Source organism: Leiobunum rupestre, chromosome 10 (assembly GCF_980474605.1).
Source record: "Leiobunum rupestre chromosome 10, qqLeiRupe1.1.hap1, whole genome shotgun sequence".
Taxonomy (NCBI): domain Eukaryota; kingdom Metazoa; phylum Arthropoda; class Arachnida; order Opiliones; family Sclerosomatidae; genus Leiobunum; species Leiobunum rupestre.
In genome coordinates this window covers 52,262,131-52,286,003 of record NC_143393.1, presented here as the reverse complement: position 1 = coordinate 52,286,003, position 23,873 = coordinate 52,262,131, and the positions used below count along the sequence as shown (strand labels likewise).

At 35.0% G+C, this 23,873-nt stretch overlaps 2 protein-coding genes across 3 annotated transcripts; one reads left to right on the top strand and one right to left on the bottom strand.

Annotated features, from left to right (window-relative positions):
• The first annotated feature begins 7,037 nt into the window (after positions 1–7,037).
• On the top strand, positions 7,038–22,239 carry LOC149926185 (uncharacterized). 2 transcript variants are annotated; one of them, XM_090159967.1, is made up of 15 exons: positions 7,038–7,093; positions 7,641–7,863; positions 8,733–9,138; positions 9,955–10,025; positions 10,084–10,308; positions 11,129–11,443; positions 11,748–12,041; positions 13,072–13,193; positions 13,953–14,058; positions 14,796–14,917; positions 15,892–15,999; positions 17,910–18,026; positions 18,894–19,042; positions 19,553–19,745; positions 22,041–22,239. In XM_090159967.1, exons 2-15 carry the CDS (start codon positions 7,647–7,649, stop codon positions 22,143–22,145), a joined length of 2,550 nt encoding a protein of 849 aa, XP_090016093.1. In that variant the 5' UTR covers positions 7,038–7,093; positions 7,641–7,646; the 3' UTR covers positions 22,146–22,239. The 2 variants fall into 2 exon arrangements, with proteins under 2 accessions (XP_090016093.1, XP_090016092.1); XM_090159966.1 differs by lacking the exon at positions 7,038–7,093 and adding an exon at positions 7,211–7,305.
• A 328-nt stretch (positions 22,240–22,567) lies between these two features.
• mRpL33 (mitochondrial ribosomal protein L33) lies at positions 22,568–23,251 on the bottom strand. Its single transcript, XM_090160960.1, has 2 exons — positions 23,114–23,251; positions 22,568–22,857 (listed from the first exon to the last, which is right to left on the bottom strand). Exon 2 carries the CDS (start codon positions 22,855–22,857, stop codon positions 22,681–22,683), a length of 177 nt encoding a protein of 58 aa, XP_090017086.1. The 5' UTR covers positions 23,114–23,251; the 3' UTR covers positions 22,568–22,680.
• Positions 23,252–23,873: the final 622 nt, after the last annotated feature.

The window sequence follows — 23,873 nt, the reverse complement described above, 5'->3', positions numbered from 1 at the left end:
AGCAAGTGGCTGATAATCAATAGGCCAAGTACGTTTAAGCCAGGATAGAGGAACCCGAGGAGAGGCTAGAGCAAGGCTACGTGGAGCCCTAATAAAGCTCAAGCCTAGGGGCCAGGAACTTGCCAAAATATAGGAGCCCGAGGAGAAGTTAGAGCAAGGCCACGTGGAGCCCTAATAAAGCTCAAGACTAGGGCCCAGGAACTTGACAAAATATAGGAGCCCAAGGAGAGGTTAGAGCAAGGTCATGTGGAGCCCTAATAAAGCTCAAGCCTAGGGGCCAGGAACTTGGCAAAATATAGGAGCCCAAGGAGAAGTTAGAGCAAGGCCACGTGGGGCCCTAATAAAGCTCAAGCCTAGGGGCCAGGAACTTTCCAAAATAAAGGAGCCCAAGGAGAAGTTAGAGCAAGGCCACGTGGAGCCCTAATTAAGTTCAAGCCTAGAGGCCAGGAACTTGCCAAAATATAGGAGCCTGCTATACCTTACAATAGCTAGGTTCACACTTACCCCTAATATCGCTTCGTTTTAAATAACTACATCATCGTGTAGTTTTCAAAACCAGCGTGAGAAATCGCTTCGTGTTGGTTCGCGAAGCAACTCGTCCAAGTCGGTTCGCTTAGAATCGCTTTCAAAACGACAAGGCGGGGAAATAAAATTGCTCGGATTTTTAGAAATAATGGGAATAAAATTCTAAATAATGTCAATTAATATTACTGTATGCATAGTAAACACGATTAACTAATTGTTTTCGGTTATATTTAAGTATTTTCAAAACTCTGGTCATAATTTAAAATTACGTTAAGCCTTGGCTTTAAGCTAGTCGGGGTGAAGCGATTTCTCACGTGTGAACCAAGATTTAAATTCTAGAATTCAAACCGACCTAAACTGGGTTTTAAGGTCTAGTGTGACCGTGGCTAATGTAATGGTACTGTCACGCGCTAAAACGTAATTTTGACATAATTTAATTAAAATCTCGTGATTATAAATTTATATTAGTAAATTTAAAATAAAATTGTTAAAAGCATGAGTTTATCCCTTTTGATTTTTATATTATTTCTCTAATTTCTTAATTTCAAAATGATTAATTAATTAATTGATTTTTCCATTAGCCGGTTTCAAAACTGCTCTCAACTTTTGACCGTCCTTCTCATAATGGGGAGAAAATTGTAAATAAAAATAGCAGCTAATATTCTAGTCAGTTTAGTCGATAAACAGTATTAATTTTTGGTGGAGTAAAACCAATTTCGAAGAATACAGAATGGTACGTTAATTTTCGAATAAATATTTCCATTACAAACATATATCAATAGTTGATTTTACAAAATTTATACTTTTGATCAAAGGCTTATTTATTGAACCCGTTAGCTGCCTTTTTGAGAAGTACGAACTAATTAGGCTGCGTTCAGTAACTCTCATCGAAGTATCTGAAAAATTATTTTCGTTGAGACCGTTGCTAACGTGACGTAGAATATTGTTGAACGCTTTTTACGCTTATTGTAAATTTGTAAAATATCGCCTGTTGCGGCTTCTGCAGCTGGCCTTAGTCCTTGCTGCGACGTCACGTGACCGTTGAGCAACGCAAAAACCTGCTCTTGCAGCCGATGACTTCGTTGCTCAACTAACGGCCAACTTGACGTCCAAACCGGAAATTAAAAAAACCGTTAAGTAAAAAACGGCTGACCGTTGAACTCAGAGCTGAGCATTCTTAGGATTACTGAACATAGCCTTATCATTTGACACTTTTTAAAGAGATCTGACGGGAAGAAGATTTCTGCTGAAGAAATCGTCTCAAGAGAACTCCTTCTTAGAATTTTGACGCACCCAAGACGCGTTTCTTTCCTATTTACAAAGATTGCCTCTACTACCGAGCCGGAAGAAAACGTGTAACAACAAACGATCCCAATACACCACCAATAGTTTACGGAGCAGTGTAATAAGTGTAAAATTGGAAAGCGAATGATTTCGAAAAGCGTAAACCTTTCATTTCGTGTAAGCTAATAATTTTCGACTATAGATGGCGGTCGGCTGTGTGAAAAGCAGACGACCTTTGATACGAAGTATACAAGCCAGGTAAAGAATATATCCTGAATGTCGTTGGCTTGTTTTAATAAAGTCGTAACTCTAACTTAGTCGTAACTCTACTGAGGACATTTTCTAATGTAAAAACGGATGATCTTTCCCCTAATTCTGTTAAAAATTAAATATAATTTATAGTTATGGAGATATTACAATTTAAAAAATGTTGTATCTTGGTTACGATATTATTAATCCAGAAAAAATTTTAAAATTAATTTAGTAACTTCAAGTTACGATATTATTGATCTAAGCAACTGGGTTTAAAAAAGTAGTAACTTCAAGTTACGATAACAACTGGGTTTAAAAAAGTAGTAACTTCAAGTTACGAGTTTATTAATCTAAAAATGTAGTAACTTGATATTTTCTATTTTAACATTAGATTTTAGTTTTCTAACTCATTGCAACTTGTTTTTCATATATATTATACTCTGAAATAGTTTCTATTTTATATTTCTCTAAAATACCTGATTTAGTATAAGCAAAAATAAATAGACGTCTATTTATTTTTGGTATAAGGTTCTAAAACTAAAGTTGAATTTCTCAAAAGTAAATTTTTCAAGTTACCACTTTATTAAACCAAGCCAACGCTGTATTCTTGATAATGGCACTTCCCATATAATCCAGATGCAAAATGTTTACTGAGACAACTATTTTCGATTCCGGCTCTCTCTCACATTAAGAGCGCTATCTAGCTATTGAAAATAACCGTAAAATGTTTTCACTCGTTTTGGTCCGTAGAGCATTTACCTTTATACTTCTTGAATCGTAAAATACTTACTTTATATTAATTTATTCCCAACTCCGCAAGGAAACTCTGCCGATTTCGGAACAAACACCGCGATATTGGACTTCCGAAAGAAGGTTTGCCAGGAGCCAGTTACAATTTGCATTTAATTGAAAAGGCGGCAAAATACTTTACGAGGAATGCTTGAATATTGGATTCGATGTGCGAGAATTCCTGTTGAGCTATGTAAACCAAAGAAATCAAAGAAAAAACCAGAAATATTTTTAGAATATAGCGGACCATGCTTTTCGTATGGCGGGATATGACCAGGCTTGGAAATAAGGTTTATTTCTAAACTGGTCTATTTGGACAGTGACTACCAACTCTTGAATTATTTAAGTGGTCACGTAGATCAGTTGGTTAATAATACGGTAGATAATTTTGAATTAATAAACTGGACACTGGACCAGTGAACCCCTAGCTTTTGAATAAAAAACTGGTCCGAGCAATTAATAAACTGGTCTTTGACCACCTGACCACCGTTATTTCCAAGGCTGGATATGACAGCTACCATACGCTACCTTCTCTTAGCCTGAAATTTGAATCGCCAAAAATTAAGAAAAAAAAAAAGAAACAGAATACAGTCCCTACGTATAGGAGAAACTGGCAGTAGGCGCTTAAATAAAACATCTTCAAGGAAATAGCCAAGAAGTAATATATCCGAAAGCCAGGACCTGAAAGTTACTGTTTATATAGGGCTTGTTGAAATAATGGAAACTTTTCACCTGTAAACACAATATCGTGTTTTTTCTAAGCCTTAATATGTCAAAAAAAAAGCTACATGGTTAAAAGGGAACACTTGTTGTATACCGTACAGGTGAAATATTTCCATTTATTTCAACCATCACTATATAAACAGTATCATGCAGGTTCTGGCTCACGGAAATATTACTTCTTGCCGATTTCCGCGAAAATGATTTATTTATGCAAAATATTCTTTCCGCAAAATAGGTCTTGAAAATGGCCAGTTCGCACTAGTTTTGTAAAAGTATGCCAAATATTCTTTCCGCACAATAGGTCTTGAAAATGGCCAGTTCGCACTAGTTTTGCAAAAGTTGGCAAAATATTCTTTCCGCAAAATAGGACTTCCCTTAAAGGGGCTCCAAAGTTCGGTGGCAAAAAAGAAAAAGAAAATTGAGCATGCTTTTCATTTCCCCCAACCCCTCACTCGGCCTTGGCAGAGGCGGGCAGAGTCAACCGTAAATTTCGCACTTTACTGACTTTACACACATTTTCCCCCCGAACTTTGGAGCCCCTTTAATCGGACGACTAAAGCGCGCGCTATTAGATTTGTTAAAGTACGAGACTTTGACTAAATTTAATGAAAACTTATCTGAGATCGACAATGAGCCCAGACCGTTTATCTGGTTGGCCAATTTTGGTAATTGAAAATGATATTGCTATAAAGAGATTTAGACAAAGATATTTGCTGACTTTGTTAATGCCAAAGCCCGAAAAATAAAATGTATTTATGAACTGAAGTGCCTCAACTGTATGCTCAGTGCAAACCACGTTACTGCAGTCTACAGTGGCGAAATCGAACGAAATTATTGAAAGGGTGTATCACCTCTCGCCGTTAGTCAAGCCATGGTCGAGCTTCTACAAAAATCCACTAAGGCGGCAACCATATGTAACATAATTACTCATAAGTATGCTACTAGGTCTATTTCTTCACTAACGGTTTGTTTCACAGATATTGCGTCATCCGTACCCTACGTAATATTTGACGTCATATTTGATGTCATATTTGACGTCATCGAATCTCAAATGCGGATAATGCCGTCCTATAATTAGCTTTACGTCTGATAAGCCGACGGCCATTATTTTAGTAAAAAACCGGTTTGAACAACCAAGGCTTAGGAGCTAAAATGAACTACAATATACTGTCAAGTGCTGTTAATGAAATTAATGAAGTTTTCGGAGACTCAGGTTCTAAAAAAAATTGCATTGTCAAATAAAAGAAGCAGGTTTATTGCAAAAATAGTTGAAATTTAGGTTGGGCTTTTCTGGCGCATCTACAAGGTTGGAGTCTTTGCAGATTCTTTTGAGCCTAGGCCTAACTCTTCTAGGCTTGATATGGGTTTTAAAATTAAAAACGCTGGTGGAATATCCCACTTCGACGAATTGTTCCATTTTCGGAAAGCGATCACTTATTGGTAATTTTCCCCAACTTTTTATTTTTCTAAATTACTCATAATTTAACGTCATCCGCACAAACCGAGCGAGTTTATAAATTTCAATAAAGCTACATTGGGCTGACTAAAATTCCGACCACTGCCTAGTAGGCAGTGTTCCGACGCAAAAATTTCCTTCTCAATTTCGAGGTTTTCCATTGGCTTAAATAAATATGTTACTAGCCAATAGTGTGACTCCCAAAATTACTAGGATGAATAAAAAGGTTAAAATCTAACGTAATCCACCTTTTTACTGGTTCGTGGTGAAACAAACCGTTAGTGAAGATTTTTGAATGGAATAAAGGTACAGTGGCATACTTATGAGTAATTATGTTACATATGCGCCAACTTATTTCTCTCATGTGCGGGGCAGAATAAATGTTTTACCCCCTAGTTCGAGAAAGAGGTTAAACCGTGAATGTATTAATTTCAATCCTGAATATCAAACTATATCATTACCAAAAGATTTCGACTAATTTTAGTAGTTAAAGCATTTATTTTAGTAGTCAATTTAGTCAAATGCCGTGACTAGTGCCTTATGTCCAACCCTGTTTACACGTTCTTTTCAGAAGGTTGTAAAAAGAGTAGCCCTAATACACTGGAGCTAATAAAACGTTTCAGGATAAAAAGAGTACACTTTTAGTCCGAGAACAGGCGAAAAGAAATGAACTTCCAAGGTACGACAGAGATGGCGATACTTTCGTCACTCACCAAACAAAAAGCATGGTCAAATCTACAGATTCTAATCGGGCTGTTTCCCGCCATTCGAATAAGTGTTCTGTTATTTCTCCGATTTCTATGGCTACGTTCAGTGAAGCTTAACGGTCTTATACCGTTTTACGTTTGGCGTTGATTCCGTTGATACTTTTTATCCTGGCCTGTTGAACGCTTATTTACGATTGTTGTAATTTTTATAAAATATCGTCTGCTGGAAGAGCAGGTTCAAATGTTTCAGCAACGGTTCAGCAACGCTACGTCGCACCGGATATGAAAAAAGCGTACAGTAGAAAACCGGTTCCGAAATCCTGCAACGTTTAATTTGTTGCAAGCATTGAGTTGGGAATATTAATCTAGAGGTCCAATCGAAACGTCGGATTTCAGTATTTCGCGAAACAAGTTTTTAAAAATAAGAATACTGTCGTCTGCTCCCATCGGCGTCCCAAATGACGAGAAAACGTTATCATTCTACCCGTGGCGCCGTCTATCTCTCAATGATTCGATCAAAAAAGACGCGTTTTCAAGCAAAAAGATTTTTTTTCTTCAAAATAATGGATGGCGCCACGGGTCATATGATAACGTTTGCTCGTCATTTTAGAGCAGACGGCACATTCGTATTTTTCAAAAACTTGTTTCGCGGGGAGCAGATTTGATTGGATCTCTAGATTAATATTCCCAACTCAATGGTTGCAAGCTTCTGAACGTACGTTCAACAACTAGGAAACGGAGTCAACGGTGGCAGCGTTGGAGCGTTGAAAGTTGTTGAACGACTTTTAGAACTTCCGGTATTGACGTCACGATGCTCAACGGTTGAGGAAAAAACTCAACGCCTAGGGGAGACGTTGTAAGTACGTTGAGTGCGCTAAAAGGTCGTCTGCAGAAGCGTCTGATCAGTTTTGCCAACCTAACGCTACTCTTTTGTTAAACCGGGATTTTGAATGTAACTCCAATATATCATCCTCTATTTCATCGTCATTAACGAAAATTATAGAGGCAAGCTTCCTTTTTCTTTCCATGACTTTTGAATACGACGCCCAAAAAAATTCAACAATCCAACGCATCCCCCGTTCAACAAATAAATTCTCAACGCTGAAGCGTTGAATTTATTTTGCCGTTCAACAACTGATGACGTCACGATACCCACCGTTGAAGCGTTGAGTTTTTTTTAAGATTACGTTGAATGAACGTTACCTAGTTGTTGAACGTACCCTCGGGGTGGATATTCTTCTGATAAGCAGACGATTTCGGATTCATATTAATAAATCGTCTGCTTAGCAGATAAAAATCCAACAGTTTACGAACTTCTAGCGTTGCCTGCTACTTGAGCCTTAAGTAAATTGAAAAGGTTAATTTTTTAAATTTTCTGAGTAATGTTAACTGATTGGCCATGTCTAGCCCTCTTACCAACGGTGCAGAAGAAATTTTGAAGTCTGCTAATGTCTTACTTTAAAATAAAAATTTTAAGTGCTCTTAACTATCTGTTGATGTTTTGTAAAAGAACTTAATTAAATTGGAAATTTATCACTTGAGGGATTTTAACAAAAAAAATAGTTAAAGGTGATTAGTAGTTTATTCCTATAATTGCATGCACAATAAATTCTGAAATAAGGAAAATTCCACAGCCTTTTTTCTTATCATAAATTTGATGTCTGATATGACTAAAAATATATAACTAATAATTGGGAAATTTTGGTTTTAAAAATTTTATAAACTTTTATTAATGTCAATTTAAACTTCTAAAAACAAGAGAGTTTATATCTTTGCTAGCCCTAATAATCATTCACTGCACATGTCGTGAGTCCTGTCACTGCACCCAGTCAGTTAAAGAAATAATTTACTACACTAAAATAGGGGTCAAGTATATTTTAATAAAGTTAAATATTTTACAACAGCTCTCCATGTCTAATCCTGATGATGATTATTCCGAGTCTGAAGATGGTGAAATTGAGAAAGGAGACTCTGACAGGAGATTACGTGATTTAAGTGACAGTTCAATTGATGATGGAGGTGAAGACAGCTTGGACATCAAACCTCCTCAGGCAGTGATGATGTCATCATCTTCTAAAGATAAACGAAGCCATAAAAAAGACAGACATTCCCACAAACATGATTCCTGTGAGTTTCCCATTTTCTGTTAAATTTTGAGTTCTGTTTTTATAACGACATAAAAATAAGGGTTTTTGATTTCTTGAAAAAACACTGGCGAAAAGGGGAAAATGTGGCATGATATAATTCAAAGAAAGTCTGACTGTGGCACTGCTGTACAAAAAGTCACTTTTGTTTGCCCTTGAAACCATAATTGGACCAAAATCTTATTTTTTCAAACTTCGCCACTGTCAGCTGTGGTGCAATCAGGAGAACATTTAAAGGCCTATTAGATCTACGCTACATAGCATTATTGGCGTTATGTTATTACTATCTAGTAGGAGTTTTCTGAAGAATTTATGATATAATAAAATTTAGTTCATAACATAATTTTATATAAAAAATATACCTGAGGCACTGACTATGCAATTGTTTTGTTTAAAATTTATTTATCTATCAAACAGATTTGAATGGGAATATCCTAAAAATGCTTTATGGTTATCTAAACATAAAATATTTAACTAACAGTAACACCATAAGTCTATAATATTGTTCCAAAAGTTTGTCACTTTGGGGAATATTTTACTGAGAGCTAGTAACTGAGTGATGTAATCACAAGAAGAAAATATACCCCTAGCGAGGAGCTGTCAAAGGCTACGTGTGACGCGTTAGCAAGCGGACTCAAAACAGTGATGAAGCCCTTAATGCAGTCTGTCTTGTGAATAGCTCTCGGTAGAATGTGAAGAATAGGAAGTGTCACACTTATGTAACTAAGTCAAAAACATATAACAAAACATCTTGACATTACAATGGAAAAATTCAAATATCCAAGTTACGTAAAATTAAAAAGATAAACTTTTCATTTTCATTTGTTTAAATTTTTTTCATTATGTCTAAAGCAAGGAGAAAGGAACGCAGAAGAAGTAGAGAGAGGTCTTTCAGGAGAGACGAGCGAAGTCAGGCAAATCAGCCAGCCATAATGAGCCGTGGTCACAATATTGGCCAGATACCCCAAGACACTAGCGCTAGATGGAGTGGGCAATGGGCTGAACAGCAGTCCACATCATCACAAAGAGAGACTAGGAGAAGGCGACATCGAGTTGATCCAAGGAGAGAGCCTGCCAATATTGGCAGTAGTAGCAGCAGCAGCAGCCGTAAAGTAATATCCGGTGATAGAGTTCGAGAGGGAAAAAATGTTTCAGAAGTTAGAGATTTAAGAGAGAGGCTTGATATGAAAGAAGCGAGAGATTCCAGAGAAGTACGTGGTCATGGCATGAGAGAAAAACAACAGGATGAAGAAGAAATGTAAAATATTTTTATTTAGTAGCAATTTTTAAGTAATTCACAGTTTCAGAGGTATTGAGTTACCCAAATTGATATTGAGACTGCCAGGGGCTTTTCATTTCCGTTCAATTGATACACCAACTCACTTTCTCTGTAAGGTTTCGTAGCTACCTAATGAACAATTTTCTGGGACTACAATGGCTTTTCATTTCCTATCTATTGATGTATCATTTTGGCCTAAATATTTTCAGAGATATCTAATGACCATTTTCCTGAGGCCTCAACAGAAACGTCATTGTATGACTTGTCTTACAACTACCCACACTAGATGTGACTGCCTACTTTTAATAGGAAAGCAGACACAGTCAAAGCCACTATATAACTGTGGGAAATCTATGTTACCAAAACCACCAACCAAAATTAGGGCCCCAGGAAATTAACCTTTTCTTTGGTCAATTATTTGCGGGCCACTTAAGCAGTGCACTTCAAACTTGTGTATAAATTCCTATTTCAGGACCCTAGTATCTAAAACTGATAGACTTGGTTTGGAAAGTAGAGAGATGCTTTATAAGTATTTTTAAAAAAGAACCGCATTGATAGGTTATCCTAATATATAATTATGGAAGGTGTCACATTATATGATGATAACGACACTCAAATGTACTTCTGGTAACCATAGTTTGATTTAAAATATATTTTGATGTGAAGCTATTAAAACAGTCACAATTTTTTAGTTCTCTTTTTCAATAAACATTTATGGAAATATCTTAACAACCTTACTTGTTTCATATGAGTTACTACTGTAATTGATTTAATTTTCTTTCATGTTTATAATAGATTACACGAGTGGCGCAAGAAGAGGCTAATGCATGTTGAAAGGCAGCGTGAGCATGGACGAAGAACAATAGGTATGAATTTTTATTTAATTTTTCAATTTGAAATTTAATAGTGAAATTTTTATTTTAGAAGAGCAGAGAGTTGTATATAAAGAATCCTATCGATCAGAACGTGACCCTAGTCGTCCAGGTGTTTCAAAATCAAGTTCATCAAGTTTTCTTGGACGGACTAAAGATAGAGAGCGAAGCAGATCGCCTTTATCTCGTAACAAGGAAAGAAATGAACAACATGACAGAAATCCTTCGAGAGAAGAAGCCACAACTTTGAGAAAAGTTACACACAAATTTGCTGTTGGTATGGACTAAACAGGACTCCTCTGTCACCAAATCTTTGGTGAAGTTTTCCAATTCAGTGGTTCCTTTGTATTTCCCTTCAAAATTATAGTTATTTTCAATAGATGGTATAATGAATGAGGGCAAAAATTCTAAACATCACTGCTACATTAAAATTGAATGCTATCTAGGGAGGGAACACAGGAGTGGTGGACATTTGAGCATGCGCAGACACCGTTTTAGCCAATCACCAAGAAACATATCTATGGTAGACTTAAATCACAATCCGTCACTGAGCATGTTATCCCATCTAGGTAAAATACGTTATATTCCGGAAATAAAGGCTTGACAAAATACTAATTTAACTATAAATTGAGTTCTAATTTTGAACTCGTTAAATTAAAATGTAACTTATTAATTGAAATGAATCATGATAGATGTGAAAAACGGTAGAAATTACTTCTGTGACTGTTGTACTTGATGAGGTTGGCAGTCGTGCTGTCACAAAATGTCCAACCTTTTTCATAAACCCCAACTCAAAAACCTTCGGAGGCTGGAAATCCAATGCCATTTATTTTTTCTGTCTATTGCCGCTGATAACCTAATGAACCAACTGATAAGTTAAAGTTGTTTAATAATGCTAGAATGCATCATATTTGTCGAATTTTATCATATAGCTACAATGTAAAAAAAATGTAAATTATCTTTTGAATTTCTTAATAGTACTAAGCTTGAAAATTTTGCGATAAAGAACTGTACTAAAAACTTTCTATATTGGAAAACTTTCGGAAGAGTTGCATATGCTAGTAGTATCATTGAACTTAGTATGTCTTCTAAAATAGGATCTCGAGAAGGTGATGCTTTGGAAATTCAAGAGTTTGAGATGTCCGATGTTGAACTTCTTAGTGAAAGAGAAGAAGAAGAAGATGATGATGATGATAAGATTGAAATTGGTGATGATGTTAACAGAAATGAATTTGATGAGGGAAGCCTGGATTCGGAGGATGAACCAGATGATGATGATGATGAAGAAGAAGAAGAAGAGGAGGAAGATGATGTTTCCGGTGAAGATGAAGAAGACGACAGTGAAGCCACTGAGAAATCTGAAGTCAGCAGTAACTCTGCCAGCGGGGCAGATTCAACTGAATCTGAAAATGGTAAGTCAGTTTGAAGCAGGGTAGAACATGATAATAAAGCTGAAATCATGTTGAAAGAGTTAAAAATTCCGAATTCTACCAGATCTGATTACAGGTCGTAATATTTATCTTGGAAATGTGGTATGTTAAAGATTTTACCATTGCAATTTCTTAATGTTGGTTAGCAGTGACAGAGATCTTTCGTTTTGGAAACTGGGTTTATTTTTAAAAAAAATTGTAAACCACATAATTGAGATTTCGACATTTAAGTCTAAATGGGTTCTTCTTCGACCACCTTTGTTTAGACCAAATCTTTTTATTTCAGAAAGTGCAGTATGTACGTCGGAAAATCACCTTGATGACCTTCTAAAACAGGAACCACCAATTAAAGTTAAAATTGAAATGGATTCTTCAAATGACAAAACGGAGTCAGTAGATGCACCTCATATATCTGGCCTAATTGAAGAAGAGCAAGCTGAAGAAATTCCTGAAATTGATAAACTTATGCCTTATCTCCCCGCAATACAAGGTTGTCGTAGTGTTGAAGAATTCCACTGCCTTAACCGTATTGAAGAAGGAACGTACGGAGTTGTGTACAGAGCCAGAGACAAAAGATTGGGTAATAAAACTAAATCAAATATTCATTAAAGATCAGTGGTTTTGGGGTGGATTAACTACAACCATAAGTTTGTCACTTTGGGTAATATTTTACTGAGAGCTAATAACGAAGTGACGTCATCACAAGATGAAAATCTCCCCTAACGAGGTGCTATCAAGCGCTACATGTGACGCGTTAGCAAGTGGACGCAAAATGGCGATGAACCCCGTAATGCAGTCTGTCTTGCGAATAGCTCTCAGTAAATTTTTTTCATGTAAAGAATAGGAAGTGTCACACTTATGCAATAATATTATACACTTATGCTACAACTTAAGTGCGGGAGGCAATATTTTTAAGTTATGTATTAAAAAGTGTAGACAAAGGTCTTAAATTTGAAAACCTTTAATTTCACTATTTTTGATGGCATAGTTGCTTTCATGTAAACGATAATTTTTTAGTTGGAGTTGATGTTGTTTTTCGTATTTTCGTGGACCTATAAACCATTATAAAATTGCGGCCCAATTTTCCATAGCAATAACTTAAGGAAAGGATCGTGCTTCGAAAATTTATCACCATTAGAAACACCTTGTAAAATAAATATAAATGCAATTTGAATTTTGCTTTTTTCCATAACAGTGAAAAAGTTATAATTAATTATATATTTTCTATAAGGCACCGACGAAATAGGCTTGCCTGTTGAGCACTTTAAAACTTCACTGCCAACTTATGTCATATCTGGTGTCGTTCAACAGTTTTCTTTGCAACAGACTCTTGCTAATCTAAATGTAACTCTTTAACTGTTAAAGAAAGAAGCACAGTTCCAATTGCGTTAAGAATTAATTTTTCAAGGTCTTTCAAATGGCCTGAACCTTTCCTTTAAATTTTTCACGGTCTTTCAAATGGCCTGAACCTTTCCTCTTAATTTTTCACCGTCTTTCAAATGGCCTGAACCTTTCCTTTAAATTTTTCACTTAAGAAACTGAGCTGTTCTTAGTCATTATTTGCTTGTATTATTTCATTAGTTAAATTACATTTCTATTTATCAATCAAGATGAAATTGTGGCATTAAAGCGATTGAAAATGGAAAAAGAAAAGGAAGGCTTCCCTATAACCTCACTGAGAGAAATTAACACTCTTCTCAAAGCCCAACATGCAAACATAGTAACAGTTAGGGTAAGATAATCCTTTATATTTAATAGTTTTTGGGTGTACCCAATTAAAATATTAAACTTACTAGTTTCCACCCTGTTAACTCCTCTCCTTTTATACAGCGTTTCCACTAAAAAACAAAAAATGATAAATAACTGTAAATCTTTTTTTTTAAATTTCAAATTTCTATGGAACATTCCTCGTGCAGGGGGACATTAACTAGTGTAAAATTGAATGGCGAGCAACAACTTTCTAATTGGAACCAATTCCGTAAACCCAATGGTTCTTGAGATATTTTTTAATGACCTTGAAGACATGGTTAAAGGTCATTCAATTTTACACTAGTAAATGTCCCCCTGCACGAGGAATGGTAATTAGGAATTTTAAATAAAAAAAAACGTTTTTCAGTTATTTTAAGGGTTGGTACAATTTTGCCAAGGGTGGAAAAAACTAGTTTTTCCGCGGTTTATTCCACCTATTGTTTCCCTGTTAAAAACTGTGTGGAAAATTGTATATTCTTCCATTCTATTCACTCTTTTTCTGGCTTGTCTTCACCTCTCCTATTGGCAATGACCAAATTAGTAACTTAATAGATATATCAATGATTAATTTAGCCTGAAATGAGTTTTTTCCATTTTTTCTGGTTTTTACCCACGTGTCCTGGCAAAAACCTGATTTTGCAGGGTTGGGTTTTTGCCAACCAACTTATTTATCATTTTTCGTTTTTTAGTGGACACCCTGTATACTAATTCTTTATTCTAATTCCTTTCTCATGGTTTGTAGGAAATTGTTGTTGGAAGTAACATGGACAAAATATACATTGTGATGGATTACGTTGAACATGATCTGAAGAGTTTAATGGAAACCATGAAACAGCCTTTCTTAGTTGGTAAATATTACTTATTATAGATATCTCTTGAATCAAGCGTTTTAGCAATGGTGAGAATAGAATATACTATAGTGCTGGCTAGTCTTTTTCTCTTAATGTGAGTGTCCCATAGAGAGTCACTTATTTCAACAAAGCCAATGGCCTTGCAAACTTTAGGAAATTCATTGGGGCTCCCTGCAGTTGTTTAATGTGCCCCCAAAAGGAAATGAAAAGTATTTTGCTGCTAGCCTACTCCTGGCTCCATTGCAGGGGCACAATAGCTACTTTTTCTCACCAGAACTAGGTCAATTAAATCACCCATATTGCGAGGCAGTAAATGCAACCTGCGCCTTAGCTTCAATAAGCAGTTGGGTGTGATTAAAACAGTGGAAGATGCCCTAAAATAAGTCTTCTTATTAACTAAGCCGACGTTGCTTCTACGTACCCAGGCAGAATAGAGTACAGGTTGATTTTAGCCTAATGTCAGTCGGTTACAGTGTGGTAGTTGACAGAAGGGTCCATTTTAGGCCAAAATAGAATTCTTTTAATGTCGGGAGTCATTAATAAATGCCTAACATGTTTTTTTTCTAGTGTTAATTGGGCTAGTAATCTTAACGCATTCCTTTATCGAATTCTACTGTATTTTTAGTTCACTCAATTAAACAGTTGAGAGTACTTTGGTTACAGAAGTAGAGAAAAGTTGAACAGGTATACAAAGTACCACCTGGTATTATAGCATCTTCGTATCTTTTTATTAGGTGAAGTGAAAACGTTAATGATTCAGCTATTGAAAGCAGTGGCTCACTTACATGATAATTGGATATTGCATAGGGATCTAAAAACATCCAATCTATTGCTTAGCCATAAAGGGATTTTAAAGGTAAAAGTTAATTAACATAATTTTTCTTTTAACTGTTTATTCTTTTGATCTAGCTCCATTTTTTTAATGAAAAAATTAATCACAGAACAAAGTATTTTCTTACATGCAATAAATGTTTGAAAAAATATGACTATCATGTACCTTTATTCACAACTGAAAGTTATCACAACACACACCACTTTTGGTTGCCGTCCATAACTAAATATGTTGCGTATTAACAGAGGCTATTATCATTTGGTAGACCTTAGTAGGACTTTTATGGTATGTAATCATGCGGGCTGAAATAGATGGTATAAAAGGTTAATATTCGATATTATTATAATTTTACGCTGTTTTGTGTTTTTACAATGGTAACGCAGAGCAAGCAATTTCGATATCAAGATTTATGCATTTTTCCCAAATTGGGCAATATAGAAGGGATGAATCAGCACCTGTTTTTAAATTGTAGACTATCTTAATTTTAAATTTCAACATTTAACTGCTCTAACATGTGTATATCAATTCTAAGCTAAAGATTGATGCTTTTAGAGAATATCCTTCACTGTTATAACAGGCACAGTTAATAAAACGGAAAACATTTATTTTAATTATTTTGAAGCATGACAATTGTTTAAGCCGTGATGTTGTGTACCACCTGCGTCAACACAATGTTTTGAATCTTATGAGATTCTCTGTCAAGTGTAAAACATTTCTAATCAATTCAGTTTATTTATTAACCAATTCAAAATATAAACTGATTTATAAGAATATTTTTAAAAATGTCACGTTTCTACTTTTTTTGTATATTTTACAAAGAATATTTTGAGTCATCCAGTAGGTGATTTTTCAAACACATTAAATAGAGCTAAATGTTTTAAAAGAAGACTATTAGGCCTTAAAATGTCTATGTTAGAGTTTCGTGTAACGAGTTCTTTAAGCATGTCATGTTTAATACAGTGGTTATTTAATTAACGATTAATTATTTTGATTTATAGGTAGGAGACTTTGGCCTTGCTAGGGAATATGGTTCACCATTAAAACCATATACTCCGGTTGTAGTTACTTTATGGTACAGAGCTCCAGAACTTCTTCTTGGTATAAAAGTGAGTTCCATCTTTTTTAATTTACTTTAGCTTTCATTATTTTACAGAGAAAATCACATATGCAAAGTACATTAAACAAAAACAAATTTACACAGTTATGAACACTAACAACCAACCTCAAATAGAAGAGCTCCATTAACCTTAGCATTATTAAAGTACCTTTAAAAAATTATTCTATATTATTAAGAAAACTAACCATAAATGAGTTTGAAAATGTTACTCTTATAATAATTTAAATTTAGGTTCTAATATTGAAATATTATTTGTTACACAACCTCCAAGTGAAAAACTGCCAACACAACTTAAAACTCTTAAAAAAAATTAATTTCCAAGAAATTTTTGAGTTAAGTACACATAAGTGATGAGTCTTGGGCCCGCTAAAGGTGGGCTTACCTGACCCGAGCGCGCCTTGAGGCAGGTTGGGTTTTTTATATCGAAGTTTTTGGTGGGTCGGGTTTAATTTTATAATTTTTTTTTGGGGCCAGCCGGGTTGGACTTTTTTTAAATGGGTCGGGTAAGGCTTTTTACATAAAACTTACCAGATCGGGTCAGCCTTTTTATATATTAGTGATCGGGCATTCAAGTTACTATTTTATTCACAACAGCAAATCTCTACGTACAGAAAGAGAATCATTATCACTTGTTAATCATTCTCTTAGCATGTTCACTAATTTTTAAACCGTTTCTCAAAGCGCTCCAAGCGCCATCAACTGACAAAATTTTAATCTGGTAGCCTGCTCTAGCATTTAGTTCAAGCTTATACTATAAACATAAAAAGTGTAAGGGTTTCAATTTTATTGGGCCGGTTTGGGTCAGGTTTAAAATTTTTTAAATATTCTTCGGGCGGGCAGGGTTGGGTTTCAACTTTGGCGGGCTGGGTCCGGTTGGGTTTTGTAAATGAATAATTTTGGAAGGGTCAGGTTTGGTTATCAAAATAAATAATTTCGGTGGGCTGGCGGGTTGGGTTTCTATTTTGTATTTTTGAATCAGGTCGGTTTGGGTTGGGCATCAAAACTAGCTGGCCCGACTCATCTCTAGCTCATTAAAATGAAACGTCTGGCTTCCCAGGCTCAACGCAGATACCAATTGGCGTGAAATTTGTGCTACACTATATGTATACGGCTCAATATTTATGAAGTGTATTACTTTGCTTAGCAATGTAAAATGAAAATTATGCATGTTACTGTGTAAAGATTTATACTTGAAAACATTTTCTCAATGTAATAGTCTTAGAAACTCATTATATTATGTATTTTGTTTACAATATTTCTTCTAAAACACATTTTTAAAATTAACTGGAGCTGAAGAAGGTACATGTTTTAAGGAAATGATATTAGCTGGATAGAGAGATGGACACTTATATATTATATAATTCTTATATGACCGAGATTATTGAATGTTTGTTTTGCTTTATATGTTATGGAAATTTTTTTTGTAGTTGTACCATGAATGCATTTATTTATAATTGGGTAGAATGATTATCCAGGAGCATAATGTTCTAATGTTTCCACGAACAGGTGCGGTTCTAGAGAATTATTCTTTGGTGGGCTCATACTTCAGGAAATAATTGGGAGTGGGGGAGGAAATCGTATGGAAGTTTATATTAATCATAAATGTACGGGCCCATTAGACCACCCCCTAGAACTGTGCCTGGGAAAGAAAAATGTCATTGATGTGCATCAACGTCAGTTTTAGATTACCAATAAGGAACTAGGTTGATCTAATTTTTTTAGAGCTTGAAGGAGAACAGAAGCAACGCTAAAAACGTATCAATATATTCATTCTCATCCGAAAGTATAAATTAATATATTCTTGGTTGTACTAATTGCTAGGATATTCAACATTTAGGTTCCCAAGATAAAGTTAAATTCTTGTTTCATAGTATTTATTTATGGATATCTATTTTCTAGGAATACTCTACAGCCATTGATATGTGGTCTGTTGGATGCATTTTTGGAGAACTTCTTACAATGAAACCTCTTTTCCCTGGAAAATCTGAGATCGATCAATTGAGTAAAGTCTTCAAAGTATGTTTTTTCTTTATAGTATAAAAAAGGATTTGTGAAACAAATACACTGTTGTTGTTCCCGTGAAGGTCATGGTCAATGGGTCTCAAAATATAATTAACCTTTTTTTATAAATGGTAACAATGGTGACATTTTGTTACATAATGCGGGTGAAGTAAATCACAGCGGCCTTAACTTTAATTTTGCCCATAATGCAATAAAAATATTGCTACTGTTATTTAGGGAAGTAGTGAATGTAAAAAATTGCAGGTGCAGCTTAATTATCTTGCAGATAATCTTTCCACCATGTTTTTAAACACTGGTGACTTAAAAATAAACCATTCAACACCCTCATCAAGCATATGAAGATTTCCAACAGATTTTCATTACTGAACGTACCCCTGGCCAAGGATTGAACAGAAAAACTATATTTTTCCGCGGAACATCCTTGAGCAGGAACCCTGGACGCCTTTTGTGGTCCGGCGTTTGTTTCGATCGCGTTGAGACTCTAAAATCTTATGTTTTACCGAACCAATAAAATAACCGGACAATTTAATTTATTTTTAAGGGAAGGGGAGGGTAACGTGGGAATCATTGAGACTTGAGAGGAACGCTAAATTTCAAATTGACACAGACATTCGGTAAAATTCGTTATTTTTAGTTTTGTTTTTTTTTACATTTTTAAACCCTATGCCTCGGCCCGAGGGAGTTTTCGACCCTTGTTCGATCCTTGCCCCTGGCTAAAAAGTTATGCTGACCAAGAAACTAAGTTTGCCTTACACTGGGTCGATTTAAAATTTTAGCATATACGTTTACAAATTCTTAAAATGCGAATTGTGGTTGTTTCTTACTGGTAGTGAAAACCATTGTTTTAATTTTTTTGTTTAGGATCTTGGAACCCCTAGTGAAAAAATTTGGCCTGGCTACTCGGAGCTTCCAATGGTGAAAAAGGTGACCTTCACAGAACACCCGTATAATAGTCTTCGAAGTCGATTTGGGCAAAACCTAACAAATTTAGGATTTGACTTGATGAATAGGTAAGTTACACTGTATATGTTTTATTTAACTTTTTTGCAATGCTACTATGGCTTGTAAGTACTTGAAATTAAAAATAGTGCACGAGGGGTAATTCCAGGTGTCAACCCTAGCCAAATAGAATTTACTCCAATTTTGTTTCTACAGTTATTCAAAAATAAAAACATAATTGAAATTGCTCGATAGGTCATTTTCCGATAAATTTGGCCTTAACAACTATTATGACGCCAGATACTTTGCTTCTTAACTAACTTAAACCTAATTCCTCCATTGAAATATTTTATGATTTAAATCGGTGATTTGGTTTGAAGAAATCCCAATTTAAATCAGTGCTATAGCCTGAAAGCTGTCATATGGGGTCTGGTCAGAAAATTATTACAGTCAAAGCTAGAAAACTGGAGCACCAGGGAGTTTTTTCACAAATGTTTTACATCAGTATATCCTAGGCTTGTGGCACATACACTACAATTTTTATTTAGTTTTACTCAAGTTGCAATTCAAATATTTTTCAGGTTTCTGACGTACAATCCTGGTAGACGTATCACGTCTGAGAAAGCTCTTCAACACGAATACTTCAAAGAGTCTCCTTTACCAGTTTCTACATCTATGTTTCCAACGTGGCCTGCTAAGAGTGAACTATCTCATCGAAAATCACAGAGCAGTCCAAAACCTCCCTCCGGTGGAAAACAGTTTGCCAGGCAACTGGTAAATTTTTGTTTCTTTTCAAATATATATTTATAATGCGTCCTAATTAATTATCCATATAAGCAAATGGCGATACAGAATTAAACAAAAAGTATGTACAAAACATAACCCCAGTTATAGGCTAGAAACTACAGTAGTTGGTCATGGTTGATTATGCATCTTTTAGGTGTCTTTCATTCCGTATAACCATTTGAAAATATTTCCATGAAACGCTCGATACATAATTAGTACCAAATCCTTAAATCAAAATGGCAATATGATTCTAACTTGGCTCCCGTGGGTGCATATTAGAAAAGGTTTTCCATTGGAAACATTTTGATCTGAGGGAAGTAAAATTCCTAAATAAAAATAAGGAAGTAAAATTATTTTATATGTGCCTCTTCAAGTTTTATCCAAAGAAGTTAGTCCTGTAAAACATAGTTTTATAAAGTCAGTTATTTCAAGGTGTGCTATACAGTTTCCAAGCATTATAAGATTATATAATGCTTTTATAATTTTAAAATTTGCCAAAAAAAAAATATAAGTTTCCACCGTAAAAATGCATGGCATTAGTAAAATGAAACTTCCATCAATGTAATATTTCTGCGCATTAAGATAAATTCATTTACTTCTAAAGGCAACTGGAATTCCTCCAAGGAAACTTGTAGACTATTAGCTCATGGAAATCATTTATAAATCTTTTTTCCGGTTATTATTATGGAAGGTAAAATCATTTAATGTACATGCAAGCACAACCAAATAATTTGCACTGGCATTTCTGCACAATTTCAGTGTAAATTTGTAGGTGGTATTACGAAACTTTTAAATGTGTAGCCATTTGAACGTTTTAAATACAATACAGTCCCTTAACGCAGCTCCGTCTCTTTCCTGGGTTGATGCAAATTTAGAGCTTAGAAAAAAGTTTAAATGATGTTCCAAGTAAACTGAGTACATTCGACAAAAAAGTTGAAAAATATTTCATTAATCATTGGAGGAAAAAAAGCTTAACTTCAACTTCATGAACACTAATAGCGTTGTTGGCTGGGTGAGCTAAACTGCTCTCGGAGAAGTTGTGATGAATTTTCACACTCCACTGGCTAGGAGCTGCTGAACGTTGTTAAAAAAATTCTTAGGATCATTTTAACATTATTTAATGTCAATTTCCACTTTAGATTTTGATCTTTTGTTGCTTTTGGGCTTTATCCATAAGGCTGAATAGGCTGAAGCCTACGGGGCCCACCAAGAGCTGGAGCCAAGCAGGGGCCCCATGAAGGGGAGGGAGATGTTGAGGGTTTAAGGGGCCGAAAAAAGCTTGAAGCCTAGGGGCCCTGCCATGGGTTAATATGTCACTGTTTCAGGCAATCTAGAAATGATATTGTCTCAGTTTCACTCTTTGGAAATCTATCAAAGAAGCTCAGAGCTTCCCAATGTAAACCAATATAAAGGCTGTTTCAGTGGATTCTATTTTTTATAAGATAGACAAACTTGTTTCCGATTTAGATGGGAGATACAAACTGTTTCTTCTTAAGGGAAGTAGTCAGAAGTGAGCAGTTTTAAGTGTTTTAAAAATGGGGGCAATAATTTAACTTGAAATCCACATTATTGGGAATAAATATCCCACTTGCCTTTTCTTAAATTTACTTAATGGATAGTATTAATGCCTTAAAAGTTAAACTTTTTCCCTTACACTTTAAAGTATTTTTAGAAAAAAAAATTGTTCAAAGTGGGATCTATAGGGAATAGCTGACTTTTTAATCTGAGTCACATATTTTGTTGTTTGGCCAACTTAGTGTTCATTTCTGAAGTTGTTAATAACAGGTGTAAAATAATATGGAAAATACTGACTATGTTAGCTGGGTGATTTAAACTGCTCTCGGAGCATAATTATTTACAAAATAATTGTTTTTAAAAATCTTGAAAAATTGCCATTGAAAAAATTTCAGATTTTGAGATATATTGGCTGATTTAGGGCTATAAAATAGCCTAATCTAGTTATTTGTTTTGGGCTAATAACGATTTTTCAGTACTTCTCTGGGTTATGCGCTAGATTGTTCTTCATTAAACTGTGTGAAAAAGGAAATAAGGTTGACTTTGGAGGGGGAAAACCAATTTATTTGGATAAATGCGGTACTTCAGTCGATAGGCTTTCTAGGGGAGAATATAGAATCGATTGTTCTAAATTGTTCTTTCACTTTTTGGCGCTCTACTTTTTATGTAAGAATTTTTTATAGAAATTACTTCTTTGGGCCTTTTTTAATGAAGACTATAACTTCTGATCTAATTATTGCAATAGTAATAATATTTTTTATTTTTTAGGGTGACCTGGATGATGAAGGCTTAATGGCAGCCAGCGGTTTTCATATGAGTTTGGCACAAGAGGGTCGGGCGGCAAAGGGCCCTGGATTTAGCTTGAAATTTTGAAAATTATCTTATTTGTGGCAAATCCGGAGTGTAAAATAAAAATATTTTATAATAAAGCAGAATGAAATCACTAAAATACGTTTAAAACTGAAAATCATGAAATGGTGGAAAGTTATTTATACAAAACAAAACTTTAACAAGTTTTATTAGAAATGTTCGTATTGGGTAGAATTCAGTTCCGATATATTGAGATAGTCAAAAAAATTTAAAATTGTGTACAAGCTGGCTTTAAAATTTTGTATTTACACGAACCCCACCAAAAAATTCTGTCTTATGAAAGAGTTTTCTTCATATTGCAAACTGAATTAAACTATAAATTTAGTGATAACTTTGAACTCATAATTAAAAAAAATTTAATTTAAATGTAAATAACGGTCTCTATTGAAATTGCAGTAACATTTAAAGGATTTTAAGACTTAAACTGCGATGAAAAGCTGTTTAATAGTCAAAACAAACTTATAAAACAATTTTACAAAAATTAACACCAGATTAGTTTATAACTAGTTTCTACATCATTACAAAACCATAAATCACATTATTTAATGCTTCTTATTTTTTTCAGTTCTTTGTATATACATTTCTGTTGAATATACGGATCGTATATCCATTTTTCAAGTTTATCACCAAGCCGTGGTCTTGTGGTAACGTATTTATGTCCACTTACAATGCTTTCGAGCAGCACCATTATAGTTTTTGCTTTAACTTTTGCCATCTGTTAAAGTATACAAAACAGAATATTATCTCAATGTATACGACTTGAGATTAAAGAGGGGTCAGTTGGCTGAAACTAAAAGTGTTACATTGTTCATTAACGTAATTTTAGAAATTTTAACTGACCATAACCTCATGCCTAAGGTTTATGACGGTATTAAATGATTCCCATACAACGACGGGTTACCCTACCTAAAGTTTATAATTTTAACTTTAAATTCCCATATAAGCCTTGGTTACTCAAACGCTTCTCTTACTTGAATTGATAATAACGGCGTTTATTTTGAAAAACTGACAGACTATTGTCATCAAATTCAAATCCCCACAGATTTAGGACAAACCTAATTTGTACAATACGTGGCAGACGACAAAGCAGACACGCCAAACATATAGCCGCTAACTTAAGTATAAATTAGTGCCAGAAATAAGCACTGTTCAAAAAACTTATTCACAAAAATAAAAAACAATACCATGGTGCAAAAATTTACAATAGCTCTGAGCGAAAAAGCAAGGATCCTATATGTTAGAAGGATATGAGGTGAGGGACGAAAAATAGCAACGCCGTCGGTGGGTCATGCCCGATAGAGAATCCGTCTTTAGATTCCGTGAAGGACAAAACATGGAGGAAGCACCGCCAAAATTTGTCCTTGAGGGAATAGAAACAAGACGTCCCACGTTTAGAGGCTATCTTAATAACGACGGCGCTGCCGGCGTTCTGAAAACACGGGCTGGCCGGAGGGCTACCTATCCTTCTTACATATAGGATCCTTGGAAAAAGTATTCCACCCGGTAAACTCTCATAATCTACGTCCTATCGCCGAAAGAACAGAGTGTGAAAAGTTGACAAGCTAGATTAACTTAACTTATCGTATATACTATTCTCCACCACACTCCCCCCTTTTCGGCTTTCCGTTGCTATATGCACGGCCAACTTCGATCACGCATACCGCGCTTTAGCGGCCCCGTAAATCACCTGAATTTACCGTGTATATATTTTCCCACCAGGGTTTCGTACGA

Bases quoted from the DNA above. Each gene is read 5' to 3' on its own strand.
- mRpL33 (XM_090160960.1), bottom strand. From the start codon at position 22,857: ATGGCAAAAGTTAAAGCAAAAACTATAATGGTGCTGCTCGAAAGCATT.
- LOC149926185 (XM_090159967.1), top strand. From the start codon at position 7,647: ATGTCTAATCCTGATGATGATTATTCCGAGTCTGAAGATGGTGAAATT. The intron at 11,444-11,747 runs GTAAGTCAGTTT...TTTTTATTTCAG, and splicing joins TTCAACTGAATCTGAAAATG to AAAGTGCAGTATGTACGTCG. The intron at 16,000-17,909 runs GTGAGTTCCATC...TCTATTTTCTAG, and splicing joins AACTTCTTCTTGGTATAAAA to GAATACTCTACAGCCATTGA.